Here is a 19,430-nt window from a genome sequence, read left to right on the forward strand (position 1 = left end):
CCGACATAGGACGGCAAGAAGCCGAAACAGCCTGAATATACTGCACAATGGCTGAAGCCTCAGACTGGAGAGGACAAAAGGGCAAAGACATTCTAAGAGCCAAGGCCCAAGCGGATTCCACAGTAGAGGCAAGCACCAACTGCCGACACGCGAGCCAGGAAGCATAAAACAGCGCAACCGCATCCTGCAAAATCGGAGTGAAAAGCTTTCCCCTTCCAAACAGTAAAAACTCTCCTCCTTCCCCTTCATCACCATCTTCCATACGCCATCAAGAGCCCTCCATAAAGGTAAGAGTAACTTTGCTACTGTATTGTAGTTAGAAAAAAACATTGTATTCAGTATAAAATGTATTTTTATGTTAATATTTTGGAGGGTGGGGAATGGATTAATTCAAATCCCTTTATTTCTTATGGGAAAATTCGCTTCGCCTTCCGATATTTCGACTTCCGATCCGTCTCTGGGAATGGATTAGCATCGGAAGTCGAGGCCCCATTGTATTTAGAATATAGGTTTTCAGTATAGTTTACTGTAAAAAAAAAAAAATTGTCAATATGGCATTTGAAATGTGTGTCAATTTAGACAACAAAAATTTATAACTCCAAATGTTTAGAGTTTATGAAAAATCAATTCTATGTGGATTGTAGAACAGACGGCTGTGCACACTATATGTAAAAATGGTGAGAATCGGTCATAAACTAGATTTTTGGATACTGAAATAAGTTGAAATTCTAGTTATAGATATAATTGAAGTTGAATTTATCGACAATGAATAAGGCAGTTCTAATTCATGAATTTACTTGTATGTTGTAATAAACATTGTTTAGCATTCATACTCAAGTAAGTGAAAGTTGTAGGTCAATGTGTGTAGAAATGAAGTCAAGAAAAAATAACCTCCTAAAAATAAAATATAGGGATAATTATAATAATTATAATGATTTAGGGAATATATTTAGGGTATACAGTACTTTATATAAGTAAAAATGGCCTAATCTGGTCCCTAATCATCAAAACAACCTAAAGAAACAAGAAAAATAGAGTTTAAAATCTGTGAAAAAATCAGCTTAAAAATTGAAAGTCCCAAGTTCTGAGAGTTGTAACTGATTTATTTGTTGACCAATTTAATTCTGGCTTCACATAGTTCGGGACAAGTATGCATTCTCCAGGATGTAAAGGTTAAAACAAATTCAAATAATAAGCGAAGGAGGGGAAAAAAAATATATATATATTTTTTGGACATTATTGAAAGTAACTGATAATAACATTGGGCAATGTATTTATATGATATATAACAATATAGAGCATAATAACATAATTACTCATTATTATTTGTGTTATTATGTATTACTCACCAATGCTATAATGGCACCAGCTGTATATCCACTTTGTGGACACTTTTTACTACTATTCTTCTTCTTTGTGGATCGGACAGGTGCTTGCATTTCTTTATTATTGCATTATCCATCAGTTCCAGTTAACAGTCTCTGTAGTGAAGTGGTAAGACACTCGCCTGGCGTTCCGTGAGCGCTTTGTCATAGGTTCGTATCCTGGCCGGGGAGGATTTACTGGGCGCAAATCCTTAACTGTAGCCTCTGTTTAACTCAACAGTAAAATGTGTATTTGGTTGTAACAACGATTCTTCGTGGGGGTCGTATTCCAGGGACCTGCTCGAAACGCTACGCGTACTAGTACAAGAATGTAACAACTCTTGTATATATATATATCCCCCCCCCCCAAAAAAAAGGAGCTGTTCTCTTTATCAACAAAACATTCTTTATTTTTTAAATATTCATCTAAAATCAATTTCTGAAAAAGTTTTGATGAAAGTTTCACGAAGCTGAAGCCAATAAGGTGGAGATTTGTTTAATATTTTAAAGTAATTTTTACATAATTCAAATATTTTTCGAATTATACCCTCTTCAATGTCACACATCATATGATATTTTACGTAGTTTAAGGGTTAAGAGAAGGCACCCTTCAAATACAACTTGCGAATTTATAATAACCAGGAGCAATTGGGACAATGAAGCAGTCTAATAAGAAAATAGAATCATTACAGTACTGTACATTATAGTGTTAGATGTCATTGCATCAGGGCAGTTTTGGTTAAAAAAAGGACAGATGCAAGTTGGTTTATTTTGTTATATATGACAGCCTCAACCTGTGAGCTGTGGAGATGAAACATAACACCAGCCCACATAACTATATAAAAAAGGTACAATATGACTAAGGTGATGTGTACCATGAATACAAAAGCAAGCGAAGGCAACTTATACAATAAAGGATATTAGTACAGAAGCGACAAGTTAAATGAGATATATGATGTTATGATGATGGTTAAAAGTACTGGTATTGTATAAGATAATAACTTAAGGATACAGGTAAGGGAAGCTGAAGTGAGGGCAGTGTATTTGAGAACATTAAAAGCTCAAGTGAGATAAGAAAGGCGTTAAGGATGAACAAACATTTTAGGGAAATTTGTCTATCGTGTATTAATAGTAAACTAAGAGATAGAGAAAAATGTGATCAAAACATGGCTGCTTCATGGACAGACAGCAGTGTGGATCACATACCTGTATGGCAATGGAAAATATAGAATGTACTACACTAAGATTTTATAAGCTCAAAAGACAATGTTATTCTAAAATGATACATGTAAACGAGTTCTTTAGTACATGGCCGGTGAAGTTATTGGAAATAATGAATGTTTGCTACAGAGTGAAAATAAGGAATGTGTTCTAGACACAGGTAAGAGCAAATACTTCAAGGCAGAAAGCAGGATACAACAATGATATTATGGTTTGTTTAGTGTTTAAACAAACACTAAACAATGAAATAATAAGAAATAAATTGAATGGAACTGACAATACTGATGCAGGAAATAAAATTATAAAAAACATAGTAAGGAACACAAAATACAATACAATTTAAAGAGAAGAGCAGGAAAGAAAAAGAGAAGTGTACAGAGTTTAAAAGATGTGAGGACAGTTTCAGGAACTAGCAGGTATGTAGAATGCATTAGACCAAGAAGAGAAAAAGAAAAGATTATTTACCACAATACTGTAAGTCAAACCCCCTCAACAAGGCATGGGCCAAGTGGGTAAACAAAACTCTCTACCTGGTCTGTGTGCTGCCATAGGATTGCACAGGGGAAGTGGTGGCAGTAGTGGTAGAAGGGGGCTGTTGGCCGCGCACCGGGTAACTTACACCATCGCCTAGACTAGAATAACAATGAGAGAGTACAAATTCTTAAAGGGCAACCACTGCAAGGTGGGGTAGTGATTGTGGTTGCTTATGGTCATAGACCAACCATTCAAGACATCAAACCCAACAACCATTAAAAAACCTAGCCTTTTCAATGCACAATTATACATATTTTATGGTAATACAGGTAATGATTTAAGATAAGAAAACCTAAACTGCTTCAGAAAAAACCAGCGTTGAATGTAATGAAACGCCATTTTCTGGGTGAGACCCGGAGGCTCCCCGGAGCTTTACCGGCTGATATGCTAATGTCAGACTTTGGCATCAGTCATGTGTATGGAGTTCTAGGGCCTACCGGGGACCACGAGCCAGAACCTGGCCCCCTCAGAGAGGCAAGGGGAGCAATGGCCTATAGAAACCCCCGTGTGGTTGGAAGCATTCTATGTCTGCCATCGACCGGGTCAAGCATCCAGAAAGGTAAGCATTCCAAAACAAACCCCTATTCTGGTGAAAATTGCTACCTAAGCCGAACTAGTGAATAGAACTCTTCAACAGAAAACACGGAAACTAGTATGACGTCATACGTCACCGCGCCGCTGTCTGCGCAGCTCCCCCCTCCCCGGGAGGGGGAAGGGGGAGCCCCAGACCTCCCACGCCGGCTATCCACCCATCAGTTCTGAGGCTGGATGTCAAAACACGCGAAAAACGCCGACCGGAGGGAGGGAGGGTTGCCGGGGAGCCTCCGGGTCTCACCCAGAAAATGGCGTTTCATTACATTCAACGCTGGTTTTCTGGGGGGAGCCCCGTCGGCTCCCCGGAGCTAACTACCCACAGAGGAAGGTCAAAGGGACAAAACCGGGAGGCGGACACCACGCACCCCCCAAGGAGGCGAGACAACCGGCAGCAAACGCCAACCCAAGGCGCCACAGCCCCGAAAATCCCGGGAACAACACGAGAACCACGAGCAGCAAGGCCCCTGCACGAACACCAAAAATCCATGCCCGAAAGACTGCAAGGCCACGTCGCCCAGACGGCAGCGAGAGCAGCGAAGCCACGAACGCCACAGGCATAAGGGAAGAACACAGGCAGCTTAGCCACAAGAACACGGCTGACCACCTGGGACACCATCACCCGCGAACCGGGAAGAACAGAACCGGATCAACGCAAAACGCGCTCCGGACCCAAACGCCGTGGCACGCAAACAACAGCAGAGGGCCGCCACTGAACACAAAAACGACACACCCCCGGCCCGACTAACAAAGCACCAACAAACCCTGGACCCCTCCAGAATGCAGCAGCCCCACCCCGCGCCAGAAAAGATGGAGACTGCTGCCATCAAACAACCAAAACGCTAAAACCGAAGGAGCAAGAAAACACAGCGAACCGACCCCCAGAGGCAAAGGCCCAAAGGAAAGAGCCGACGAAAAAACACACCGGAACCGAAGGGGCACTACCAACCGAGGAGAAGACAGAGCACGCTGACCAGAGACCAGGATGGTGCAAGCGGCGCACGAACAGGCCGGAGGTGAAATGACGCACAAGACAGCTGACTAACGGTGCAGAAGCAACACCAAGACCGAAAGCAAGCTGAAGCGGCTCCGCCTGCGCCGCACGAAAAGAGGCGACAGTATGTGGCAAGACGACGGCCCCCAACCCCCACTAGAAAACCAAGCCGAGAGTAAACCAAGCCAACAAGAAGGACCCACCGAAGAAGGGACAGGAAAAGGAAGGACCGCCAAAATACCCCATACTGCCGCCAAGAAGCACGCAGGTGGGACACCTACCACGAAGCCACCCGACCACCAACCGGAGGCGAGACCACGAGGCAGAACATAAGCAGCCCCGACAAGGCCCCCCCGAGCCCAGGAAAAAGGCGGAGCCGCGAGAAGATCTCGGGCGCGACCACCGAAACCCAGGCGGCACAAGGAGATGGAACGTCTGCCGAACAGAAAAACTCCGAAGCATGCAAGCCCGCCAGGAGTTCAGAAACGACGGGTCCGACGCGAGACATCGCAAGAACCCCCCCAAAAAAAATAAAACAACAACAACAACCGGCAGGGCAAGCTAGGAAAACCAAAGAAGGCGGAAGGGTCGCCGCCAGAACAGGACCCGAACCAAGGGGCCCGAACAACTGCAACAGACCGAAACAAAGAAGCACATCACAGGACACAGGCTGACCAACGCCTAAGAACACACGCAGAACATTCCTGCTGCAGAAGAGGCAGGAAGAAAGAGCAGAAGCACAAAAAAAAAAAAAAAACAGGAGAACAACCAGGGGTGGACAATCAGGCAGGGACAAAAACCCCACGCAATCCCCAGGCACAAAACGGCAGCAAAGCGCCACTCCACAACCGGACACAGGAACAAGGACACGCCACCGTGAAACACGGTACCAATGCTCACGTGCAGCAGCAGCAGCAACAGGCACCACTGCAACATGCAACATGTAAATAGCAACTCCCCTCTGCAAAGGCAGAGAACGGAGCAGGCAGACCCCAGACAGGGCCAACGGAGACACGACAAAACCCTGCAGGCCCAGAAACCTGCACCAGGCGACCGACGGCGGAGAAACCCCGCTCGATACCTGCTGGATGAGGTACTGGGAGCTCTTTTACACCTCAAGCCCGGCCCAAGGTCAGGCCAGACCGGCCAGAGGATGGCCCACCAGGCAGCTGCTAGGAGCAGTCCACCGGCCCACATACCCCCACAACCAGGACGGGCCGGAACTGCCATACGAAAACAGGCCAGTGCGCCCTGGAAGTCCACGGACGAACCAGCAAGAAGGCTTATGCTCGCAAGTAGGTCGTGTAACAAGCACAGACCACTGATGGTAATACAGTGTTCCCCAAAAGTGCCAATAGCACCACTGCACTCCACTGGTACTATCCCGCAAGTTCTACCAGATAGGCGGGACCCAAGAGCCAGAGCTCAAATCCTGCAAGCACAGCCAGGAGCCTCACCAGGTGAGTACAGAACCAACCCTACAACCCCCACACCTCACAACATTAAAAAAGGAGGGTCCCCTGAACGACTGTAGCATGGGTTGGACATGCACAGGAGGGGGACAGGAAGGGGTGATAAAGGGACAGTCACTGGTGTGCGAACGGTCTCAGTCGTACAAAATTATACCTAAATAAAGACAGGTATATGAACACCGCCGCATCCAGCGCCCGGCCAAAAGACGCCAGACCGCAGAAACTCACCTGGCGAATGGTGGCTCGAACTTGACACGACTCAACCGTGCCCAGAAGAACTTGGGAGCACCGCCAGGTGAAGACGCCAGAGCCGGACCCGCAGGAGAACAGGGAGAGGCGAAGGAGGCGGTCCACACCCATGACACAGAAAACCGCGGTGTCCTCCCCACAACTGGGAACCAGGACACCCCTGGCGCAAAGGGGCACATACCGCAGCCAGGGAGAAGAACGAGAGGCGAAGCACTGTAGCAAAAAAGGGCGCAAAACCCCAGCACTGAACCATCGCCCAGACCAAAACAAACTCCACGGCGCATGCGCATAACACGCTGGCCGAACCGCACACCCTCCCTGCGGGAAGGCGCCAGCCAGGACTATTGCACGAGAAAAAGAGCCAAAAGAGGAAGCAGGAACAAGAAAACCGGCCAAAGAAGCAAAGAGCCCAAAAAAAGGGAACCCAAACGGGCGACAAGTAGCCCAAACGGGCGACAAGTAGCCCAAACGGCCGACAAGTAGCCCAACCGGGCGACAAGTAGCCCAACAGGGCGACAAGTAGCCCAACAGGGCGACAAGTAGCCCAACAGGGCGACAAGTAGCCCAACAGGGCGACAAGTAGCCCAACAGGGCGACAAGTACTAGGAGCCGACAGACGTTCCAATAATGCGGGAAGTAGCGAAAAACCTTCCCGTACCCTCGAGAACACAGAAGCCAACACTAGTCCCGAAGGCACACGAAGGCGCAGGCGCACCCGAGATCAAAAGTCACGCAGAACCCCATCGAACGGGGAAACATGACAAAAACACCGTCCCAAAAAGCGGGGGAGGAAACATCCACCCACAGGACGGAACCAACCGACTCAAAGGCCAAGGAACCGAGCCCGGGGAGGGGCCGACGTCCAACAGCACGTACGGCGAGTGGGGAGGAAAAACCCCACTCCGCGTAACCACAAGCCCCGCCTAGAGGGGGATAAAACCCCCCACGGGGTCTAACGGGGCCAAGGCCCCCCAAGTCAGCCCCTCCCCAGCCCCGGGAACCTACACGACAGGCCCCGGGGCCGAGCCGTTCCCCCAAAGCCCCGGCCGTACCAGAAAACCGGGGCAGCCGTGAAAACACTAAGGAAGGGAGCCCACTGGCAGACTCATACAACACGGCTGGAGGAACAGGCCCAAATGCCCCCGTCACTACCCCGGAAGGGGAATTCCCCGAGACTGCCCGAGTCTCAACACCACCAAACACCCCGCCCTGAACCTACAGACGGTAAGGAACCGGATGCAGGCAGGAAGGGTGAACCAGGGGAAAAACGAAATACAACGGGGCAGCCCCGGGGCTCCCGGGGAGGAAACCACGAGAACGTTGCCACCACCAAGGCTCAAGTGCAACGCCCCTGCTGCCCGCACCCGCTTTGTTAGCACAACTGGGTAACCGAGCCACAACGAGCAACCAAACTCGCAGGACACCGGGTCGAAGGTGTCACCGACCCCACAGGCAGCAGACGGAGGCAAAACAGAGAGTCACCCAGAGACAAAAGGTGAGAGCAACCCTCAAACTCGCTGGAAGCGAGGGGGGGGCTCTGGGGTCACATCCATCGGACCCGCGCGCCCCCAGGGGTTTCCCAGGGTCCCGAGCGTTTACTTTAAGAGGACTCGCGCTCAGGTAATCCCAGGCAGGGTACTGCTAACCGGCACCCAAGCTACCAAACAACTTTCTAAGAGCTGAACCCCCGGGACGTGTACACTCACGGGGACCTAGCAGGGGGTACCACCAGAAATACTCAGAACACAAGGGACACAAGGGGCAAGAACGAAGGCAGACCCCCCCACCAGGTATATAAACAAAAGAAAAAGAAAACCCCGCAAGAGGACAGCGTACCCAAGCGGAACAGAGCCGGCCGCTATGATTGGTAAAGACAAGCTGCACAGTACCCCGCGCCCCACCAGTGCAAACACTGCCCCTTACTCTAAGGCGAACAAGGGAGACAGAACACCCGAGCACACAAAGAGCGGCCGAAAACCAAGCGGTAAACGGCCAAGCAGGGGCAGGACCCAAGGAACTTGTGGAAGGTGGCCCCAAGCCCCAAGGGCAGTACTTACAGGGCACCTAGGGAAGGGAACCCTAGGCGCATGCAGCCCGAGTACTGAAGAATCACACCCGGCTCACGCACCACCTAGAAAACAGACACCACACTCTAGGTACAGTGCTGAAACAACCACTGGAGCCGGAGCACATAACCATTGCCTATAGCATCAGCCGAAGAACTGATGGGTGGATAGCCGGCGTGGGAGGTCTGGGGCTCCCCCTTCCCCCTCCCGGGGAGGGGGGAGCTGCGCAGACAGCGGCGCGGTGACGTATGACGTCATACTAGTTTCCGTGTTTTCTGTTGAAGAGTTCTATTCACTAGTTCGGCTTAGGTAGCAATTTTCACCAGAATAGGGGTTTGTTTTGGAATGCTTACCTTTCTGGATGCTTGACCCGGTCGATGGCAGACATAGAATGCTTCCAACCACACGGGGGTTTCTATAGGCCATTGCTCCCCTTGCCTCTCTGAGGGGGCCAGGTTCTGGCTCGTGGTCCCCGGTAGGCCCTAGAACTCCATACACATGACTGATGCCAAAGTCTGACATTAGCATATCAGCCGGTAAAGCTCCGGGGAGCCGACGGGGCTCCCCCCAGAAAAACACATTTATGGATTACTTGTACCTGATAAAAGAAGCAATACAAATATGAATGGTCTTAACTAAAAACAGTCAAAACACATCCTATGTACATTATTGTTTACATACCACAAAACTAAGTATTGTAGTCAATATGTAAAATAAACTAATCTATAAAGTATGCATAATTACTTCATAAAACATCATGAAGATATATGTATTGGCATGTACAGCACAGCACTTATAAAATTATAAATAAAATGAATTGCACACACTATGAAGACTTGATTATCAAACTTTCAAAAGAAGAAGATACAATTAATCTTCTAAAATGTAAGAAAGGTATTTACTCCACATTTGGTACTCTTTCTCACACTTTTATAGGTGGAATAACATATTTTGCAAGAGTACTTGGTGACACTGTATCATAACACTTAAGAATTCTGAAATTAACTGTCAAATACCCCATAAGATTAAAATAAAAGATTATAATTTATCCATTCAGACTTGTGCTCAAAGTACAGTTCAGTGCCTTTCATCTTCCTATCTTTCAAATTAAAAACTACAGCATTTATTTACAGGTAATGGACAAGCTGCAAAGATCACTCTTCTAAGGATTGATACAATTTCCTAAAGATATTAACCCTTAAGTTGCACATCATATGATGGGTTGAGTGACTTGCTATAAATTGCGCATCCCATCATATGATGTATTAGATTTAAACGGCCCGCGGATACATGGGGTTCACCTCGCCTTCATCAGGGCTCTTGTAAACAGACGCCATTTAAAAAAAAATCGTGGGCCAAATTCCCGGGTGTGAGGGCCTCAGTATTGAATGAGTCACCAAGCCTGACGGACATAGCATGAGCTCACAGCACTGCTGTTCAGCTTGTGACCACAGCATCGCCTAAAAATGCCATAATATACATGTTCATGCTATTATTTAGCCGATGATATTATTACAGAAGATCCCTGACTGTAATAAAAATGACCATGATTATGATAATAGCAGGATTGTTGTGATAATTAGCGCTGTAGTGGGAGGAGTAATCTTGGTGGGGAGGTTATCTTGAGATGATTTCGGGGCTTTTTAGTGTCCCCACGGCCCGGTCCTCGACCAGGCCTCCACCCCCAGGAAGCAGCCCGTGACAGCTGACTAACACCCAGGTACCTATTTTACTGCTAGGTAACAGGGGCATAGGGTGAAAGAAACTCTGCCCATTGTTTCTCGCCAGTGCCCGGGATCGAACCAGGGACCACAGGATCACAAGTCCAGCGTGCTGTCCGCTTGGCCAACCGGCTCCCTCTTTATGCTACCTCCTTCTACCTTCTACCTCTACCAATGCTACCTCCCTCCCGGGGGAGGGAGGTAGCATTGTCTGCTGACTGTGTGACCATCTTTTACTGTCTGGACTCGCTATACCAGCTTAGTTGTTCGCTATGGTAAACAAAACATGCAGATATTTATATATAACGTCTTTATATAAAAGCAAAAACAGTATGGTGGGAGGAGAATGGTGGCGAGTCAGGTGAGGTGAGGGAGGGAGGGAGTGGCAGCCAGTGGCGGGCTGCCACTGGCTGCCACTGCCACTCAGCATACCAACTTGGTGGTTCGTTATGGTGAACACGAATGTAGATACTTATATATAACGTGTATATACAGTGCAAAAGGAGTGTGGGGGAGAAGCCATTTTGGTGATGGGTGTGGCAACATCTGCATGATTTGTCATGTTGGTAGGGGTAGGCCACTATGCTCTTTGGGCATTATACTGGCTTAGTTGAACAGTTATGGTGAACAAAACATGTAGATACTTATATATAACATCTGTATATAGGGTAATAGCACCACAAACATTATTGTTGGGGGGTGAAATTTTAGTGCGTCTGACCTTGAATGTGTGAGGGAAGCAGCCGTCAGCTGACTGTGTGTAGCGACGTCTCTTAGTGCCTGAACTACTTAACTATATCAACTTAGTTGTACAATTGTGATGAACAAAACATGTAGATACTTATATATAACATCTGTATATAGTGAATAAAAGCAAAAACAGTATGGCGGGAGGAGAATGTGGGTGAGTAAGGTGTTGAGGGAGTGAGTGGCAGCGAATGGCTGGCTGGTGTGTGGCGGTCACTCCTCGTTGCTTTTTGACTCATAATACCAACTTAGTGGTTCGTTATGGTGAACAAAACATGCAGATACTTATATATAACCTGTGTATATAGTGTAATAACTGACAAAGTATTTGTTCACTGTTTGATGAACATAATTGAATCAACAATATGCACACCATATTCTTGAGTACAGCGATGATTCACTCATTTTATTATATAAATATATCACACTACACACTATTGAACAATATTACAGCAAAAAAACTACGAAAAATCAATCGGAGACAAGACATTGACATAATTAGGTAATTATCTCTTTGTGGCCAATCTTGCCTGACAGCTGGGAGCAACAGACCATCTGGGACGCACGCTGAGTCAGCGTCTGTTTTTTGCCAGACTTCCCCGCCCTATAGTGGCCAATATGCCACTTACGATTTTTTTATTATTTTTCCCATGATCAGAGAACACAAATTAACAGGTTTATTAGATTTTTTTTTTTTTTTTTATGGTATGTGCCTGTGGGTGACAACCCTGAGCAACACAAGGGTTAATGAACAATTATTGTGTATGAAATGAACAACTCATCAAACGTACCAAATTAGCATTACAGTATGACCTTGCTCAAACAGATCATAGTGTACTGGAACTCTAGGTGGGCCAGAAAGAATTTGCTAATGGACAAACTCTTAGTGAACCACAATATAGTATTCACTCTACCTTGGAGGTCTTAATAAATCAGCCTGATTCATCTGAAAAAATGACCATACAACATTTTGTATTTTCCTTAAAAGTTTACACTATGCACCAGCCTTTAGAAGTACATAAATACTAATACAATTTTGTATTTAATTTATGCAAAGAATTTCTTGACTTGAAATTTTTAATAAAGGTCTGTAACAAGGTTTATGGCTTTTTCTGGGGGTAGCCCCGTAGGCTCCCTGGAGCTATCCAGGCTGATATGGATACGTATAACTTTCTGGCATCAGTCAATGTGCATGGAGTTCTTGCCTAACGGGAACCACAAGCCAGAACCTGTCCGCCCTCAGAGAGGCATTAGGAGCAATGGCCTATAGAAACCCTCATGTGGTTGGGAGCATTCTGTCTGCCATGAACCAGGTCTGGCACCCAGAAAGATAGATGCGCTTAAACAAACCCAATATTATGGTGAAAATATTGCTACTGAAAGCCAAACGAGTGGACAGAACTCCCCAACGAAAATTAGCAAACGAGCATGACGTCATCACGCTGCTGCACCACTTGTCTGCACAACCACCCTCTCTCCAAGGAAAGGGGAAGGGGGAGCCCCAGACCCCCGCACCAGCGATTCAACTGGCAGTTCTTGGCTGATGTGCTCCTGGCATAGTCTTGTACCTCTGGCTCCTGCATTTTGTTTCAGTCCTGTGCCTTGTGGCATGAACTGTCTCTACAGGTGGTGTGTGGGCCAGGAGTAATATTCTATGATACTCGGGCTGCAAGCCTTTCCTAGGGTTTCCTTCCCTAGATACCCAGTAAGTACTGCACTTGGGGGCTTGGGAGCCACCTTCCACAAGTTACCTTGGGGTTTACCTCCGCTGTGTCTTTTACTGCTCGGTACTTGGCTGCCCTTGGAGTCAGCTGGGGTCTTTGTTGCCCTTGTTTGCCTCTGGGTAGGAGGTAGTTTTCCTTACTGGTAGGGGCACAAGGTACTGTACAGCTTGTTATCACCTATATAGCGACTGACTCTGTTCCACCTGAGTACGTTGTCCTCTTGCAGGGTTTTTCTTTTGTTTTTGTTTTCCTGCCAGGTGGGGGGTCTGCCTTTGGTTGGAGTTTCTGACTCGAGTCTATCATCACTTCTATGGGGTGCAGGTGGCTTCGTTATTGGTCTCCCACCTGCATGCTTTGTCTCGGAGGCAGTATGAAGTTTCCTGGCGGTCCTTCCAGTTATTCTTATCATTGCATAAGTGTACCGGTCTCTGATAGGGATGTTTTGTCCTTCCTATCATGGTTGTTCCAAGACTGTCATCTAAAGCCGAATACTATCGCCTCGTATCGTGCAGCACTGCCAGAGCCTCTGATGCTTGCGTTCGATATTGATATTACTTCTGCCCCGTTCAGCAAGCTGTCTCGTGCGTTGTTTCACCTCCGGCCTGCTCACACGCCTCCTGAGCTGTCCTGGTCTTTGAACCGGGTGCTCTCTTTTCTTTCTTCTCCTCAGTATGTTGTTGGCCCCTTCGGTTCAGGATTGTTTTTCTAAGGCACTTTTCCTGTTGGCATTGGCCTCTGGGGGTCGGGGAGCTTCATGCTCTCCTCCGGCACAGAGATTCCTGCTCCTTCGGTCTTGGTGATAGGTTTGTTTGGTTACAGCGGTCTCCTCCTTTTCTGGAGAAAAATGAGACTGCTGCTTTCTGGAGGGGTCCTTGGGTTGCTGATGCTTGGTTGGTCAGGCCTGGGGTGCATCATGTGTTGTGTCTGGTTGCGGCTCTCCGCCGTTATTTGCTCGCCACGGCTTTGGTGACCGGGGATGTGCTGTGGGTTGATCCGGTTTCCCTTCTTGCCTGTTCCCAGACTTGGGTCTCCCAGGTCGTCCACAGGGTTATTAATCCTAGCCAGCCTGTGATCTAAACCCCGTGCCCACGTCGTTCGTAAGTTTGCTGCTTTGGCTACTGTCGTTGGCAACATGTCTTGGGTTGACATTCGGGCACGGGGTTTTTGGAGGTCGAACAGGAACCTGGCCGCTCGCTACTTTATCAATGTCCCTGGACCTGGTAGGGCCTGCGTTGCATTGGGTAGGCGGTTGCAGCCAGTTGTCTCAAGCGGTTGCAACCAGTTGTCTCAACTTCGCGTTGAGGAGCGAGGACTGACCACCTCCCTGGTAAGTCTCTCTATTTTTCCTTGTCTTTGGGTAGTTAGCTTTGGGGAGGCAACAGGGCTCCCTCCCAGAAAACCAGCGTTGAATGTAATGAAACGCCATTTACTGGGCGAGTCCCGAGGGCTCCCTGGCATCCCTCCCTCCCTTCGGCCGGCAGTGTTTTCACGTGTTTTTGAAATCCTGCTCAAACTGCCAGTTGGATCGCTGGTGCGGGGGTCTGGGGCTCCCCCTTCCTACTCACAGGGAGGGGGGGGTTGCAGACAAGCGGCACGGCAACATGATGACGTCATGCTTGTTTGCTAATTTTCATTGGGGAGTTCTGTCCACTTGTTCGGCTTTCGGTAGCAGGAACTCCATGCACATTTACTGATGCCAGAAAGTTATATATATCTATATCAGCCTGCATAGCTCCGGGAAAGCCTCTGGGTCTCACCTAGAAAAAATGGCATTTCATTACATTCAATGATGGGTTTTTCTGTGGAGGATGTAGCTCTATTATAATTATACAAGTAGAAGCTAGGTGCTTTTACCCTCTGTGATCTTGAACCTGGACTGCATGGTCCACAAAACCAGCGTTAAATGTAATGAAACGCCATTTTCTGGGCAAGTCCTGGAGGCTCCTCGGAGCTATCCAGGCTGAATGGATATGTATATCTTTCTGGAATCAGTCAATGCATGGAGTTTTTGCCTACCGGGGACCATGAGCCAGAACCTGCACCATTCTAGAGAGGCACGAGGAGCAATGGCCTATAGAGACCCCCCTGTGGTTGGGAGCATTTTATGTCTGCCATCGAACGGGACAGGCACCCAGAAAGGTAGGCGCTCCAAAACAAACCCCTATTCTGGTAAAAGTATAGCAACCGAAAGCCGAATAGGTGAATAGAACTCCCCAAACGAAATTAGCAAACTAGCATGACGTCATCATGTCGCCGTGTTGCTGTCTGTGCAAACCCTCCCCCTCCCTCCCCGTGAGGGGGAAGGGGGAGCCCCAGATATATCCGCTGGCGACCCAACCTACAGTTCTTAGGCTGGATGTCAAAAAGTGCGAAAAACACCACCGACCGGAGGGAGGGAGGGATGCCGGGGAGCCTCCAGGACTCACCCAGAAATTGGTGTTTCATTACATTCATCGCTGGTTTTCTGGGGGGGAAGCCCTGTCGGCTCCCCGGAGCTAACTACCCAAAGATAAGGAAAAACAGGAACTTACCCGGGAGGTGGTTCATCCTCACTCCTCAACACGAAGTCGAGACAATTGACTGCAACCGCCTACCCAATGCAATGCAGGCTCTACCTGGCCCCGGAATATTCACCAGGTAGTGAGCAGCCAGGACCCTGTTCGACCTCCAAAAACCTGAATGTCAACTCAAGACATGTTGCCAAAGACGGCAGTCAAAGCAGCAAACTTACACATGTCTTGGGCACGGAGATTAACCGCTGGCTGGCTAGACTTAATAACCCTGCAGATAACCTGAGAGACCCGGGAACAGGGAAGAAGGGAAACTGGGTCAACCCAAAGTGCATCCCGGGCCACCAAAGCCATGGCGCACAAATAACAGCGGGGAGCCGTTGGAGCATCATGTGCACAACACATGATGCACCCCCGGCCTGACCAACCAAGCATCAACAACCCAGGCCCCTTCCAAAATGCAGCCGCTTCATTCTTCGCCAGAAAAGAAGGAGACGGCTGCAACTGAACAAAATGACCACCAGGACCGAAGGAGCAGAAACCCCTGCACCGGAGGAGAGCATGAAGCTCCCCGACCCGACCCCCAGAGGCCAATGCCAACAGGAAAAGAGCTTTAGAAAAACAATCTCAAATGGAAGGGACCTCAACAAACCAAGGAGAAGAGAGAAACGAGAGCACCCGGTCCAAAGACCAGGACGGCTCAGGAAGCGCATGAGCAGGCTGGAGGTGAAACACTGCCGCCGAGACGAAGCACGCAGGCGGGAGACCAACAAATGGTTATCTGGGAGTTAGACATCTGCTACGGGCTGCTTCCTGGGGGTGGTTAACAATAAGGAGGCTGGACAAAGACCGGGCGGCAGGAATGCTAAGCCTCAAAATCATCTCAAGATAACCTCAAGATAACCCTCAAAAACTCCACCAAATAACTAACATAACACACATCTGGCAGTTAGTAAATGCAATAGCAAGATGTGGGGTAAAGCAGTGAAAGCAGTACAATACAAAAATATTGTTCTGAATAATGTGGAAAGCAGACTTGACACATATACAATGGGACAGCTGATGTCAAATGAACATTTTCTTAATTTTTATGAGAAAAGCACAGTGCCAGCTGAACAGCCTGAACCTACAAAGGAGAATGTGATGGTGAGCATACTTAAGCCAGCTGTATGCTTGCCAAGGCACAAGTGACAAAGGAAGCCAGCTGATTCGAGACTTAACTCGAATCAAGAGTTATGATTGATTCGATCAGTCAGTTTTAATCAAGACACTAATCAACTTCCTCAGAAAAAATAACAGAAGATTGGCATTTGCTCTAACCATTACAGACTGGGGCTGCAAAAGCTTACATCATAAAGACTAGCCTGCAAAACAGTCAGAGCCCATGAGACTGCTGCCCAAACAGAAGGCCTGGCTAAAAATGATGTCCAGCACCTACCAACATGTGAAAACAATCCCTGGTCCCAGCAGGGCACCAAATGGAGGCAACAGGAATGGTCATTGGAGTCTAAGAACACACAAGCATATCCATGAAAACTGCACATAGCAGTGTCAAACATGGAATCAGATGAAAAAGCCGTAATTACCTAGCTGACTACACATGACAATAAACCCAAGAGGAATGAAGGACTCCAGTCACCTGAACTGGCACACAAAGGGCAGATGTGCCGGGTATGGGAAGAGCATCTTAGCAAAATGAACACCAAGCCCCGACTTCAGAAACTTGACGAGGAAGGGCACGAAATTCACGTGTACCACCCAAGCATGCCCTTGGGTAAAATGCAAGGCTCCTAATACCCATAGGAGAATGTCTTTAAAGTTCTCAGTCAAATGTGTGTGTATTTAAAGTACAATATAATACAATAATTAAAGTACGATAAAGTACAATACTATCTCAATTCCAGTAACAGGCTCTGAAGGAAGAATAAATATCGTGCACTGCCCAGAAGAGAGGTGATGCGAGAGGAGTCCGCTGGCAAAGGAGGGAGCCCACATTCCTTCAAAACAGAGTTCTCTGGTGAGTTATAGGGAAATGCAAGTAAGTAATTATCAAAAGAAGGCACCAACAGGGAAATGCAAGCCAACCCCCAAAAGTTACCTAGGTCATGGCCAGAACAGAATAGAATGCCAGAGCACATGCAGTGTGAGTGGCATAAACATAGTCATTAGGCATGAACAAAAATAAATGAAGCAATGGACCCCCTGCATAATATAATGCTCAAGGAAGATCCAACACACCATAGTTGAAAACAACAAGCTGTCGACGAGCTCTGCAGAGCAACAGGCATTGAACTGATGATACCAGATGAAAAAGTAAGGGGGCAGGCTGGCTGAGACCTCAAGTAAGACCTGGGTGGCCATCTGGAGGTCAGGTGCATTACAGACAAGGGGAGTTACCCTTTGACAATAATCATTTGCTTTGCTTTGTTCACCTATACTTTCTGGTGGGGGGTTCTTCCAGTTTTGTGGTTGATCTCTGATGCCCTTTTCAGCTCTTCTCATCTCATAGTTAGCCAGATTCTGGTCCTGGCTCTCAGTAGGAGATGGATGGGTCTTGGAGACCTGGTGTGTTGGGCTAAGGGCATGAGTTAAGCTCATGGAGCTACTGAGGGGCCCTTCCCAGGAATTAGTGAAATCAGGTGAAGCAAGGTATAGATATGCTAATGTCCAGATACACCACTAACAAAATTAGAGAGACAATAAGTACAAATGCTCACCGGGATACACTCGCCAAAAATTATACAAGCTTAGTGTAATATGCCAATACATAAAAAAAAGGCAAACTCATAAAAGTATTCCTGAGATTGTGACTATAAATGTAATGTAAAATAAAAAAAAATGCAATACAGTGAAACGTGGTATAATGTAGCACCAAGTTCACCTCCAATAATGGAACTAATATAGGTTCAACAAATACAAAATCTTACCTTATTATCACAGTACTGTAGAAGTAATATTAAACACAGCAGGTCTTGATTAAACCCGATGGGACTTCACAAACCGTGTTTCATGAATGACACTCAGAAATGGGGTATCACCCTAGACTTTCACAAATGGAATCACTACTCACCTGGAGGCCATTGGCAGGAACCATAGCTTCTCGTCGTCCCCGAAGACTTCAATGAAGTTATTGAAAGCCCCCAGGCTGAAGCCATCTTTATCTTGCATCCAGGTATGATTTAACCGGAAGATGGGAGCACGAAATGATTCTGTTTAAATATACAGTATTCATATTATGATCTGTCTGGCATTATAAATACTGGACTTTTTTTGCGTGTTATCTATCAAAATTTTTAATTTAACTGTATAATGACTCCATTACTCCCAAACATGTTAGGATTAAAATACCCCAGAACTGAGAGGGTAGCATTTTTCTAGATTTTAAACATGGCATATATATTTCTTAAAATTAAACACATTTAATTCATAATGATGAATAAAGATCAATCATATTTAATGAGCTTATGATAAACATTGCAGAAGTAGACAGTATTAACAGTCATATGTAACAAATCTGAAAATTTGGCAAATTAATTTGCAAATTTGGCAAATTAAATAATAAAAAACCAGCATTGAATGTAATGAAACGCCATTTTCTGGGTGAGCCCAGGAGGCTCCATGGAGCTATCGGACTGATATACGCTATGTTAGTCTGGGGTTTCAGTCAATGGAATTCTGCCTACTGGGGACCACGAGCCAGAACCTGGTCCCCTCAGGGAGGGGACCAGGGAGCACAGGGAGCAATGGCCTATGGAAACCCCTATTTGTTTGGGAGCATTTCATGTCTGCCATTGACTGGGGTTAGGCACCCAGAAAGGTAGGCAAAACGAAACAAACCCCACTTGGTAAGAAAATTGGAACCGAAGACCGAACAGAGAAACAGAGCTCCCCAAAAACATAAAGAAATAAACAAACAAGCAAACATCACTCACCGCCACAGTGCCGCTTGTCTTTGCAGCCCTCCCTTCCCTAGGAGGTAAAGGGGGGAGCCCCAGACCCCCTGTGCCGGCAACTCACACCCCAGTTTAGAGGCTGAGCATGAAAAGAAACCACGAACCGGAGGAAGGGAAGGTGCCAGGCAGCCTCCAGGGCTCACCCAGAAAATGGCGTTTCATTACATTCAACACTGATTTTCTATAGGGAGCCCCTCTGTCTCCCTGGAGCTACATGACAAAAAACAAGTAAATGAGAGACTTACCCGGGAGGCAGCTGCAATGCGAACATCAACTCAAAGTGG

The 19,430-nt window shown here is 47.1% G+C and overlaps 1 protein-coding gene across 7 annotated transcripts in view; it reads right to left on the bottom strand.

The window, feature by feature from the left end:
• The window catches only part of LOC123756482 (palmitoyltransferase ZDHHC20-B), a 73,202-nt gene that overhangs the window by 27,232 nt on the left and 26,540 nt on the right, over positions 1 to 19,430 (bottom strand). For 5 of the 7 annotated variants that reach the window (XR_011229624.1, XM_045739668.2, XM_045739669.2 and 2 more), the window contains exons 9-10: positions 18,264 to 18,402; positions 3,116 to 3,217 (exon numbers count right to left, since the gene is read on the bottom strand). Coding sequence is in view for 6 of the 7 variants with exons in the window: in XM_045739668.2 (XP_045595624.1) it covers positions 3,116 to 3,217; positions 18,264 to 18,402 (241 nt within the window). In the remaining variant the exon portion in view is untranslated. The remainder of the gene's footprint in view (positions 1 to 3,115; positions 3,218 to 18,263; positions 18,403 to 19,430) is intronic. The other 2 variants (XM_045739671.2, XM_069331332.1) reach the window with 1 other exon arrangement.

Source organism: Procambarus clarkii, chromosome 25 (assembly GCF_040958095.1).
Source record: "Procambarus clarkii isolate CNS0578487 chromosome 25, FALCON_Pclarkii_2.0, whole genome shotgun sequence".
NCBI classification, from domain to species: domain Eukaryota; kingdom Metazoa; phylum Arthropoda; class Malacostraca; order Decapoda; family Cambaridae; genus Procambarus; species Procambarus clarkii.